We start from the raw sequence: 13,519 nt of genomic DNA, 5'->3' as shown, positions 1-13,519 counted from the left end.
AAAGAACATAATGAACATAATTCCAACAGTCAAACATGGTGGTGGTAGTGTGATGGTCTGAGCTTCAGGACCTGCCATAATTGTTTTTTTTTATATTACACAAAGATAATGCAAGTAAATACAAAATGCAGTGTTTAAATGATGATTTAATTTATTAAGGGAAAAAAGCTGTCCAAACCTACCTGGCCCAATGTGAAAAATTAATTGCCCCCTCCTGCTACTTTTTCATGTAGTGCCAGGCAGGTTTGGACAGCTTTTCTCCCTTAATAAATGAAATCATTATTTCAAAACTGCATTTTGTATTTACTGAAGTTATCTTTGTGTAATATTAAAATTTGTTTGATGATCTGAATCGTTCAAGTGTGACAAATATGCAAAAAATAAATAAAAAACAGGAAGGGGGCAAAAACTTTTTCACAGCACTGTACATATACATACATATATATATATATATATATATATATGTAAAAACAATGGAAAGCACTGTGGTGCTAGATATTTTATGGATCTTTATCTACTGGACTTTAAGTATAAAGAAGTTAAAACAAATGGGGGAAAAAAGCATTGCAATATGACAAATAACATATAATAGATCTAACTGTTTTTGGAAACAGGTCTTAATATGTTGTACAGTTCTGTTTCTCAAGTAAAATTATTTAGTTTCAAGGATTTTTAGACATTTTAACTGGAAAACAATACATACACAATAATGTTTTGTGTGTATATATTTTTTTCTTTCAGTGTGGTGAGCATAAAACATTCACAGATGGCTGATTAAATCAAGAAAGCTTTATTTCAGGGTCCTGGTCTGTTTTTTTTTTTTAATGATAATCATGCATCTTCTTTAAGACAGTACTTAATTAAGAACGTACATCATTTTTATTTATCTATTATTTCCCCCTGGATTCTGGTAAACTTAATCTTTTTTCAGCCCTGTAGCCCTTAATCTTTTTTCAGCCCTTTTGTCCTATGTCTCAAAAATCAGTGCACTTACTGATTTGAGTTTTTAATGTGTGTAGCCATGATGATTAAAATAAGGATTAAAGCAGACAACTTGCATGTTGTTGAGGCCATTCGATCTTAATTGAAATCAGTGCTGTAACTCAAACAAAATTAGATAGGCATGTTTGATTTCATGTGTCATTGGAGCCACACCAACGAACAAGTCTCAGGCCGACGGTTCAACTTGATCTTGACAAGCCAAAGCTCATGGCCCCTCCAAATGCACATTAAACACTCACTCCAGAGGAGGGGAGTGATGACAGGGAGTGTTTGTTTAGTGGACTTAGAGGTCTGCATTGGCAAGCTCTCTAGTAAATTTGGGGGCGCTGGGGTATTTGTGTCCATACTCATAAATGTGTTTTGGTGGAAAGCAGAGCAGCAGGATCATTGGCTGGCCGTGGTCAGCACTCGGCCTGCCCTCTCCTCCCTTTCCCGCGGTTGTAAACAAGCCTTCAAGATGTTCAGATGTGGTCAGGATCATTGGATCTGCGCCATGCACCAAAATGCTTCCCGTTTTTTTTTTACATTAATTATTATCCTTAATAAAGTAAGCTCAACTGATTACAGGGTATGACAGCCCAAGAATACTACTACTCCATTAAAAACCCTTGCAGGAGTGTAATTGGCACTTTCCATGAATAGAGTACACTCTGGTGTCCCATTACTTTGTTTTAAAGTATTATAAACACAAATCTAATTTTTTTTTTGGTTGGGAGAAATGTTAGTTTAACTGTTATTTGAGATAAAATCAACATAACATGAAGAATAGGTAGGTAATATCAAATGGCTGTCCATAGCAGTGGTGACCGCAATTGTTAAGCTTAACCTTTTCACCCGTTTAGCTCCAACCCTAATTAAACACATCTGAACCAGCTAATCAAGGTCTTTAAGACTCACTAGAAACTTCCAAGCAACTGGTTGGAGCTAAACTCTGCAGGATGTTGGCCCTCCAGGAACAGGATTATAGATAACTAAGGTTGGATTTACATTACATGGTTCAAGTGACCCAATTCCAATTTTTCCTCCCATGTGGCACAGGTAGGATATGCCCCACGAACATGTAAGCAGGAAAAACGCGCATGGATTCGAATATTGTCAGATCAGTTTCAGGTCTCATTCATGTGTAAAAATAAATCTGGTATGAATCGGATAAGTGCATTTGCGTCTGCCATGTAAGTGGACAGATTGGGTATTCTCCTGTCAATGTGAGTCGTACATCATTGAAAAAGCGACGGTGGTGATTAAAAGTGTTGCCAAGTCTGTGGTTTTCTAGTGGAATTGGGCTACTTTTACACTGTTGCCGGGTTGTTTTTTTAGTGCACGATTTAAAGTGATCCCTTTCCCCTCAGGTATTTCGGAGGGGGACCACTGCTGGAGGGGAAAACTGCGTACAAATGTTTTGAACAGCCATTTTGCTGGTTCTGTTTCGCAGACCTGGCAACCTGTCAGTTTGTCTACCCTGGGTTGTTTCACCAAGTGTATAGTGTAAATGCCAAGTTCTGTCATGAAACTCTTGATGGCACAGAGTCCTTAACACACACTGATGATATTCCCAGCATTGAACTTGGCACAAGCTGATTGGTTCATGTTGCATACGCAACATGAATGAACTTGCTGCTTTACATTTAAATGGCTGGTTAGCATTCACTGAGCAGTTCGCAGCACACTTTTAGAGTTCCTCTGAAACCCTCCACTTTCCCCAGCTCCACCTGTATAGATCTGTATAGAGCATAAAACTATTTCATTTCATTTAGTTATGAAAAACACTGTATAGACATTAAAAATAATAAAAATGACAAAAATACACAGAAGAATTACTAAAACTTTAACTAAAATTTTTAATTAAAACAAAAAATATAAAAACAAAACCATTTTATTTTGATGTTTAGATAAACAGATGTTGAGATAAACAGGGTTGCGGTATCATGGTTGCAAAAATAAACAAAATATAAAATAAAACTGCTCATGTAATATTTAGTTTGACCTACTGGACTGGACAATGACTAATTTTTTAAAGGTTAGGCACTTCATGTCACAGACTCTTGCTAAAAAACAAATTACATTTTTTTTTAAACTGTTCTTTTAAAAAACAAGATAAAGACACTATTTTACACCCTATTCATGGAAAGGAGGATTCCTGAAGATGTGCTGCACATGACTATGTTTTCCTAGAAGCAGGGTTGTAAAGTTCTTCCTGGCGTGAAGGGTTTGGTTTAAATGTGCTCCCATGCTCCAGTTGCCCTCCCAGCTGTTCCTCTGTGTGTCATGTGGTGATTTGTCAAGCCATGGGAATGGCTGGACAGTGGACACACTCTCCTTAATTGAGCCAGATGATCCTCACAGAGCTTAAGTTTAGTGCATTGTGATCTTGTGATTTTGATCTTTAATGTTACTACAGTATTCTATAATGCATACTATATACAGTGCATAAATAATTTTAAGTTATCATAATTAGTTAAATTATTCTGAATTTTTTATATAATCATTGTTAAATTATTTAATCTTAATTATAATAACATTCCTGCATCTGGTTGGATTTTGAAGGCAGCATAGATATATCCATCTGGTGCATCGATGCAGGCTCATTTCATGAATGATCCTGCTGTTTACTCTACTTGACGTACAGTGCATGTAATGTGGCTAAATAGTCCACACTCTGGCCATGAATGAAGTCTAGCAGAGTCCAGCAGAGTGCTTTTAGGTGAGGGCTGCAGCGGCTCTGTGGATGTGATCCCTCTGGCTATAATTATCTTCACTGTTGCAATTGATTATCCTTCCCAAAGACCCGCCCGCAGCCCTTCCTGCTTTTAGAAAAGAGGAAGCATTGACTGCTGTACCGCAGCAAATTACAAATGAGGCCGCCACAGTGGAACAGGCCATTGAATTTAAGCCCTGCATCACACTAGCTTGCTATAAACCTCTCATATCTGAGTCTGTCCCGCTCCATGCCAGTGATTTCAAATGTGTGACACCTTTATAGGGCATTTAGATGATATACATATCACTTGTAATCCACTGAATTGATTTTCTCACTTTATTTTTTGAATGACCCTTTTGTTTGCATCTTATTTTCAGAATGAGTTTGTTCATCAATTGTTGAATAACCACAAGTGTGGTCTTTTTCATATCTCAGTTGTTTCTCCTAGACAGTAATGTGATGATTACAATACACTTACAGGGTTATTTTATTTTATTTTATTTTCATGTTTATGAAATATAAATTAATCTAATTTTAAAATGAATAATTTTACTCATTGTCTCAAAATTCTCCTAGACAGCAATGTGATTACAGTGCCATTACAGGGCAGATAAAATGCATTATAAAATAAAATAAAATAAAATAACATACAAATTTGGATATTTCTTGAACATGGATGTATATTCAGTAAAAACTACATTTGTTTGCATTTTTTTAAAAATCATTTATTAGTTTATTAATTGTTGAATAACCACAAATGAGATCTCTTTCAATGTCAGGCCCCTCATCTTTTTATTTTTTTGTAATGAAAAGTAATAGATTTCAATATGAGCTCATAAGGCTGATTTTCCTCAATATTTAGATTTTTTTTTTGCACCCTCAGATTCCAGATTTTCAACTAATTGTATCTTTGCCAAATGTTGTCCTATGGAAAGCTTATTTATTCAGCTTTCAGATGATCTCAATTTCAAAAATGGACCCTTATGACTGGTTTTGTGGTCCAGGGTCACATTTCTTATTAAAATCTCCCAAAATCAAATTATTTGAGCTCTTTATCTTATCTACATAATCGGTTCATTTGAGTCCATATTTGTTTTTCCTAATGAATTTTATTGGAAACATCTAAGACAAAGTTCTTATCTAAATTAAACATAATTGAGTTATCTTTATGTCTCTATAAAAGAGCAATACAGTGTTCCTCTGATATGCATAATATGTAAATAAACCTTGCAAATGTCTTACTATGTAGACTTTTGGACGCATCTGGACGGTGATTGGCTCATCACCGGGCAGGTAAGAGCTTGAAAACAAGTTCTAGAAGCAGCCGTGGTTTCCATGGAGATCAGTCATGTGGAGACAGCGCTGTGTGATGTGTGGCATGTTGTGCACTTCATCGGCACCGCTGTTGTTTCGGATGGAGGATTTCACCTGTGCTGTTTTGATAGGGTGGTGTAACCAGCTTCGGACCTGATGAGGGAAACCCGGACAGAGGATGGCATCTCTGTCCCTCATGCAGCCACGGGATCAATCGACAACGTCATGGAAATCACAGAGGCAGCCAATAGATTTGTGCGAGACCTCAAAAGTAGTTCAGTTGGATCAACATTTCCTCTGGATTGTCAGCCAATTTCAGTGTTCCCTGCTGTTTGCTTGCGTACAAGCAGACACGTCTCACAGAACCACTGCTCATCTGTTTGGAAACCCTGAGGCCAGAAACTATTTTCTCATCAGGCATCCAGGTGGATATTACAAGCTCTCTATGGATTGAGGGCCCAGCTGAGAGATTATCTTTTTTTTTTCTTCTTTCTTCTTGGACAAAATTGGATTGCAAACAAGATTAATTGCACGATTCATGGTCATTCCATAGTTCTTGATTCCAGGATCCATTCCTAAAACCCTGAAGATTGGACTGGGATGCAGTAAAAACTAATTTTGCATCAGTTTTTTGAGTTCTACATTATTGACGGGAGAAGGTACAAAATAGTGGCACGAAAGAGGGTTGCATCCTGGATGATCCGGAGGTACCAGGTGTGGAGATGACAGACGTGGGGAAGGAGAAGGACACGAGCGGCGGCTCCAATGTGGACTCTGGAAAGGGGTGTTATGGGGATCAGGAAAACCCTCTGGGGAGCTTCGCCGTGGACGGCTTTGAGGAGTTTGTGCTGGATTTTGATGATTATGACCTTCTGGAGTCCATCCACTCGCACCTTGGCTCCCCAGTCGAACCGATCCGTAAGTGTGCTTACTGTTAAAAAGTTGGCAGCTTGGTGAAGGGTAATATTTTCCAGCCACCTTCGTTTTTGCAAATGTCACAGCGACCTCCACTTTGCTTCACACTTACATCATTTTTCGACTGAATTTTGCCATTGTCTGTCTTTGACAATAGTTTAGGTTCATAAATGGCAAAAAGCATCGAAGAATGTCTAACAGGCGGCTTTTGATGATTTTCCATTCACATGACTGCGGTTGTGACATTGTAAAAAAATGCACTCCACCCTCTATAGATCTTGCTCGCATTGAAAATTGATTGCTGGGAATCTGTTTTATTGATCCTGTTGGGAAATACAAGCTAATTAGTGTCAAGCCGAGTCCTTGCAAACAGATTGCTGATATGAAACATATCATGGCCTCCAGTGATGTGGCATGTTTGAGAAAATGGATTATGAAGTTCCAGATCCCCTCCTGTTGACACATACATGTGCTGCCAAACCTCCACACGCACACACGCATCTCAGGCCAGAGTCATAATACACAATAACTTGATTCCGACATAAAGTACAGTGATTTTTATTGATATCTCTTATGTATTATGGTTGGAGGTTTGCTCTTCTGCAATTAATTGGGCCTTGAGCACTTGTGGCGAAGCAATTTTTGTGTTAGATTTTCTTTTTTACATTTTGAATGTTTGAAAACTTTCTTTGACTTACACTCTAGTCTAAAAGCATGAAGTAAGATAAAAAAAAAAAAAACTTTTATCCAGCAAGAATGCATTAAAAGATCAAAAGTGTCAGAAAGGACTTTTACGTTGTTAAAAAATCTATTGTTTTCAACATTGATAATAATAAGAAATGTTTCTTGAGCACCAAATCATCATATTAGAATAATTTATGAAAGATCATGTAACTAAAGACTGGAGTAATGATGCTGAAAATTCAACTTTGTCATCATTACAGGAATAAATTGCATTTTAAAATGTATTGAAATAATTCAATTCAACCTTGGTGAGCAGAAGAGACTTCTTTCGACAACCTTAAACAATCTCACTGGCTGCATACTTTTGAATGTGCATTTGAGTTTACGTTGATAGTCAACTGTGGCATCATTGCAATATTTGCATATTTCGAATGGCCTTCTTTCTTCTATCTATTTGCATACTGAGTGGTCTTGTCATTACACTGCACCGTATCTGATGTGCTGCCGACAGAAGATAATGTCATTGTAATATTTGCATAAGAATTAGTCATCTTTCTTACATCAGCCACAGACTGAATCAATCATCAATCATTTAATACTCCATATTTTAGACACAATATAACTAGTTCCAAAAGAATCCAAATTAAGATCATGGTTTGTTTGTTTTTTCAAGCATTCATTGTAATTCCCTGAAAAAAAGCAACCAGTACATTATCCATTCTCTTTTTGTGTTCTACAGAAGAAAGAAAGTCATACAGGTTTTCAACATGAGTAAATAACCACCAGATTTGGAGAAACTGTTCCTTATATAAAACATGATGGGCCTGAACTATTCCAGTTTAAACACTGCTTTTCACTAAGAAGCATACTTATATTTTGATAAACAGTAAAACCCTCAGGCCTGATGCTTTTGTCTTTGTGTAGACTGTTTACTAGTGAGTTTCCCTCAAGGTCTTTGTCTGTCTGTGATTCTCTCTGCAGTTCCTCTGGGAAAGGTCTGTGTGAAGAGCAGACAGACAGTCTAGCAGAGATCAATTTCCATCTTATCTCTCAGTCTCGCTGTTTCTTTTCAGCTTCAATAGGTAACGCTAACAAAAAAAGACAGATCGAATGCTTGAACTGAGATTTAAAATCAGCACTTTTGTGCGTCAAACACACGTTTGTGGCCTGAGTTGGTTTCATCCTGTGCTGTTTTGATGAAAACTTGGCTGTTTTGGTCTCCTCTAGGATTTTTGCTCTCTTGCCATGAAAAGCACAACCAGAGTACAGCCAAAAGGCACGGCCACCATATTGTTAGCGCTCTACCCCTGGGAAAAGGCCCAGCACCAGTGTGTGCACTTCAAATTTTTTATGAAGGGGGGGTGGGGGGTGTTTAGATGCATGAGCAACTCTAGGAGAGAAAGAATAAAAAATGAAGTTTGTTTACCGAACATCCCCGGGCTACTGGGACAACACAAACCAGCTGAGGCCTTGGGCGTCCTGGCAGGCCTCAACCCTTGGAGAGCCCCGGCCTTTTACTTGGCACTCAGAACAGCTGGAGAGAGAGGGTTTCTCATAATACACCCCTTCAATTATCCGAAATTCAATAAAAACCTCGGTTTGTGGGCTAAAATGATACAATATTAAATCACAGCAATTTTGTTTGGAAAGGCCTAGCATCCAAAATACGCCTCTTAGTTGCGCTCAGCTGAGAAGGCCTCTGATTCTCTTGTTTTTCTAGGCACGCTTTTATTCTCAATCACACAAATGTATGCAATTTCATTGCTACAGTTGAGTAAAAGCTATGTGAACCCTTGGATTTACCATGTACTTCTGTATAAATCTTATGGCCATTTGTTTTGTCATCGACTGATGAATATCAAGGCTTGTGAGCGTTTTTTTTAACTCGCTTTGTCTTTATGCAAGTTCTTAATGTTCTGCAATGTTTAACAATTCTTAATGTTATGTCTTCTAAAATCTCTTTTTCCAGGCATGGATCAGGCAAAGCTTTTTGCGAATAGTATTATATCCAAATTTGAGAGTTTTTTGTATTGCAGTACAGCTCTGACCAACACCTCCAATCTGGTCATTGTGTCCCTGTCAAGTCTCACACTTGCTGGTTTTGCACCTGAAAACAGGTCTACTTACATGATGCATTTCCTGTATTTGGCCCAAGTGTTCAAGTGTGTGTACAGTGGAACTTTTTGGTTACCTGATGGGAGACACTATTGGTATCGGTGCATCCCTACTTACAACATAGCATTGTAATGCAAGTCAATGTTAAGTAAAGTTCTTACAGAGTAGCGCTGAAAGGGATAGTTCACCCAGAAATTCTGTCATCATTTACTATAGATATTTTGAAGAATGTTGGTAACCAACAGTTGATGGTAGCCATTGACTTCCATAGTATGGATTTTTTTTTTGTAATTTTTTGGTGAACTATCCCTAAACTACTAAATTTCTGTTCAGTGGTACATATTAAACAGACAGCACTCAATACTAATTTCTGCACTCATAGAATGTGCAACACTTTATATTTATTACCAGATTATACATAATATCTGAATGATGGGATATGTTCAGCCTCAAATAGTATGTTGGAAGTGTTTTTATTAATCTTTTGAACTGGCTATTATTTTTATATTTTCAGTTTTACTTTTTATTTTAGTTTCATTTATAGTCATTTTGTTATGTACTTTTGCCATTTTTTTCATTACTAATTAGGTTTAATTTATTTTTATTTCAGTTAAAGTTTTAGTTCCGTTTTAGTTTTTATTTACGTCTAATTAGCATTTTATTTCAAGGCAACATTACTCATTTTCATTTAGTTTAAGTTTGATTTTATTTCAGCTAAACAAAAATGTTTTAATAATAGTTTTAAAGTTTATAATAGTTCTAGTTAATGATAATAGCCCTGCTATGAATGTTTACACAGTGTGTTCAATAAAGACACAAAAATGTATGCTTGTGTGTTATTTGTTAAAGCAAACTGTGTGTTTTGACCAGTTTATGCACAAAACCATGGTAAATTCAAGGGTTCACTTATTTTATCCCCCACATCTGTAGCTGCCTTTACAAACCTGACAGTTCTATTTATTGTATTTACCTAAACCTTTCTCTTCACTTTCACCTTAAGGTCACCGTTTTGAGGACAATCCTGGGGTTAGACGTCACCTCGTCAAGAAATCATCACGCTGTCAATTACCACGAACCAGCAATAGCTCACCTCCTCTGTCCAGCCTGAAGAGGAGGAAGAGGATGGACAAGAAAACTCATGAGGTGAGTGCTGAGCTTCCTAACCGCACAGAGAAAAGAAAAATGAGACCTAGTTTCACACAGCCAGACGTACAGTTTTTTTGCTCACTTATACTAAAGTAAACTGACCTTTGTTATGTTTTAATATGGCATTTATGAGAAGATTTATCAATAATAGAACAGTGTGGAAAAATTATTCAAATAATAGCATGGCAGACTCTCACAATTATATAGTAAACACTGAAAAACTAGCCGAAAACGTGTATTGATTTTGAGATTCTGTTTTGCTCCTCAAGACCAAGCTGAAAGTAAAGCCTTTGTTTTCCCCAGACTGACATTGATACTGATGATGAGGTGGTTTTATTAGAGATAATCAATGTGGAGGAGCAGAAGAGACCCCAAATTTGGTGATCTTCTCTTTGCTGATATCTATTGATCCGTTTCATCCAGTGGGCTTCAATAAAATCAGCTGGATTAATTACATAAGGCTCTTAGTCAGTCAGCACTGGAGTCTCTGCTATTCATGTGGCTGCATCTGCTGATCTAAGCTCTTAATCAACCAGCGGAGGAGAATCAGTTGTCTCGCTGGAGTTCAGGATTCATGTAGATGCATAAAACATGTCTCAAAAGTCCTCCATAGAGCACACTCTTTAAGCACTTTGGTGCACTTTACTTTTTTATTTTTTTTTATTTTAACAGTTCCTTCAGTATTCTTCATGCAGCAGAGATGAATCAACATGCAACTTGGGATTCAAAGCAAAAGCTATTTGGGAAAAAAATACTTAATGTTGTAATTAAGGCAATAAACTACTCCCCCATTGCAAATGACATTAGAATTTTCAGTACGATAAAAAAATTATTTACTTCAGTAGTCATTTAATTCAGTATTATAAGTGGTTTTATAGTATCTCTTAATATTTTGAATTAGCTTTTATTTTTATATTTTCCATTTTAATTTTACTGTGATTTTGTGTTTTTAAATATTTTTAAATTGAGCCTTAATTTGCTTTAATCTGTTGTAGTTTATGATGTCAATTTAAAACTTATTTGATCTAATTTTTGTTTCATTTATTTCATTTTTATTTTATTTTTATTTATTTATCTTTTTGTTAGTTGTTAAGGTAACATTTATAATTATTTCTTAAGTATAATTTGAAGTTTTTACTCTAATATTTATATTTTGGTTTCAGCTTTATTTCAATGAATGAAAATGATTTTTAAAATAGTAAAACTAAATTTAGCTTGCAGTAACAAAACTGATTTACTTAATCATAAGTGTAAAAATACCAACTTTTCTGAATATATTTATAATTTTTATTACTAAATGTCTAATCATATACGGAGATATAAGTAGTTGGAGAGTGAAGGTAGACTTATTTGATGTAATTTGCAGTGCTTCATGGGAGTGAAAGATTCATGCTGGCTTCCATTGTAACAACAACTCTGATTGGTTGTCATCTTTTTGTTGATAGCAAAGCTCTCAGCACTGAGAATTCGGTAATGAAACCCTCATAAAACGTTTGTTTTATGAAACTGAAATTGACTGAAATCTCACTGACTTGTGGCTTCAGCAGAAGCGTAAATCATCACATAACAACCTCAGAGCTCACGGTAGGTCTGTCTTGAAAGGTTTTTAGTCATTTTGATAGATCCATCACCTGTGTTTTTACTTTAGAATGAAAAATACTAGAACGAAAGAAGATTTATGATATCGCTGTCATACTTTGTTTGCAAAATATTTCAGTCTTGCTCCCCTTCCAACCAGAGCTCTACTTGTTTGCCTATTTCCTAGAAATTAGCTCCCGGGGAGCATTTCCAAGATGGCTGCCAAGTGAACTGAATTGCCTTGAAGTAACTTTGGTTACGATTCATTAAAAGTGCTTTATGATGTGCGTTTGACACCGTGTTCTCCGTAGGTGTTTGTGGAGCTCAATGAGCTGATAGTGGATAAGAACCAGGAGATGCGCTGGAAAGAGACGGCACGTTGGATCAAGTTTGAGGAAGACGTGGAGGCAGAGACGGATCGCTGGGGTAAACCGCATGTGGCCTCGCTGTCCTTCCGTAGCCTGCTGGAGCTCCGTAGGACCATCACACATGGTAAGAGTCGGCTGCTCTGCCAGCCCACTCAGAGCCTGTGATCCTGCTCCAATCCTAACATCCACGCACTTGACAAACCAGTGCTGTATGACTGACAGAATTCAACTGGACACTTAAATTAGATAAATGGATTAAACCCTCTTGGGCATATCCACTTTTTGACCATGAAAAACAGATTATTTTCAATGTCAGGGTAACAAGGTAAACATTAGCATTAGTTTCAAAAAAGCATGACAAAAAATTCAGTCAAAACACATCAGTGAGAACGAAGGTTTTGGTAAGTTTCAGTTCCTGTGGTTGTGGAACCAAAATGACAACCCTGACAAAAGGCATCTTTCATGGACGACAGTGATAGACTGACATGAGGTTTTGCAAAAACAAGAAAAAAAGTACAGTGGCCATTTAGAAGTAGGCGGTATGATCAGAATATGAGTAATTTGATATCATGGCAACAGTATATGTCATGATAGTTGTTTTTGTTGAGCATTTGTTTGAAAATGGCGCTATAAGTACAGTATAAGTAAAGTAACGCATTACTTTATAAAAAGTAACGTAACTCCATAAAAAGTAACGTAATTAGTATTAGTACTTTTAAAATTACTTTTATATATATATATATATATATAAACATTGTTTTATAATTAAATGCCTAAAAAACATATTTATACTCCATCAGAAGATTATTTGAATTGTGGCATTTGAAGTGAGAATATGTCTTTAGAATGATCCCACAATTTGGCTTCTTTTGCATTATTCCGTTATGTAAGCTTTAACGCATATATGCCAATATCATAAACGTGGGGTTCTGTTACCCAGGTGCCATAATGCTAGATCTGGATCAAACCACACTCCCTGGCATCGCCCACTTGCTGGTGGAAACCATGATAATCTCGGACCAGATCAGAGCAGAAGACCGAGCCAACGTGCTGCGAGCCCTGCTGCTCAAACACAGGTTAGTGGGGCTCAGAAATCAATAGTCCAAACAAAGCTCATATTGATCTTCTTTGCTGTGGGCCTTGATGTCAATGTCATTTGACACAGCTGCCTGTATTGGTTTCCTGCTAAATGAAGTGGTGTGATTACATAACAAATAGACTTCATATGACAGCGCACCAGGCTCATGCCACTGGAGGTTTTAATGACATGTTGCTATTGCAGCTGCAGAGACATCAGATACTGAGGGTGTTTAAAGGAATAGTTCACCACAGCATTGTTAATGTTTACTCATTCCTATTACACTCTATTAAACACAAAAGGAGATGTTAAACAGAATATCTGAGCTGCTCTTTTACCATGCAAGTTATCTTATTATGGTCCGTCCTCATACAGAGCTATCTTATGATTTCAGAAGACTTGGAGGATAGTGTACAAGTTACATGGTCTATTTTTGTGGTGCTTTTAAGGTGCTTTTTTGGAGATTTGCCTTATAAATCACCATGCATTCGACATATTAATTTCGTTTCTTACCGTAAAAACATATAATGCTGGGTCAGAATGACATGAGGGTGAGTTTTTGATTTTAGGGAAATTATCGCTCTAACTATTTAACTAAGTTAATGCTGTGTAAATGCAATA

The 13,519-nt window shown here is 36.8% G+C and overlaps 1 protein-coding gene across 1 annotated transcript in view; it reads left to right on the top strand.

The window, feature by feature from the left end:
* LOC107719879 (anion exchange protein 3-like) overlaps positions 1 to 13,519 on the top strand; it is a gene marked incomplete at its 5' end in the record, with an annotated part of 43,804 nt that overhangs the window by 8,530 nt on the left and 21,755 nt on the right. The window contains 3 exons of the mRNA XM_016527422.1: positions 9,729 to 9,871; positions 11,764 to 11,944; positions 12,761 to 12,896. Coding sequence (XP_016382908.1) covers positions 9,729 to 9,871; positions 11,764 to 11,944; positions 12,761 to 12,896 — 460 coding nt within the window. The remainder of the gene's footprint in view (positions 1 to 9,728; positions 9,872 to 11,763; positions 11,945 to 12,760; positions 12,897 to 13,519) is intronic.

The sequence above is a fragment of the Sinocyclocheilus rhinocerous genome, unplaced genomic scaffold (genome assembly GCF_001515625.1).
Source record: "Sinocyclocheilus rhinocerous isolate Xijiao unplaced genomic scaffold, SAMN03320098_v1.1 scaffold841, whole genome shotgun sequence".
Taxonomy (NCBI): domain Eukaryota; kingdom Metazoa; phylum Chordata; class Actinopteri; order Cypriniformes; family Cyprinidae; genus Sinocyclocheilus; species Sinocyclocheilus rhinocerous.
Note: the sequence above shows the minus strand (reverse complement) of the source record. Positions and strands in the feature narration are given on the sequence as shown.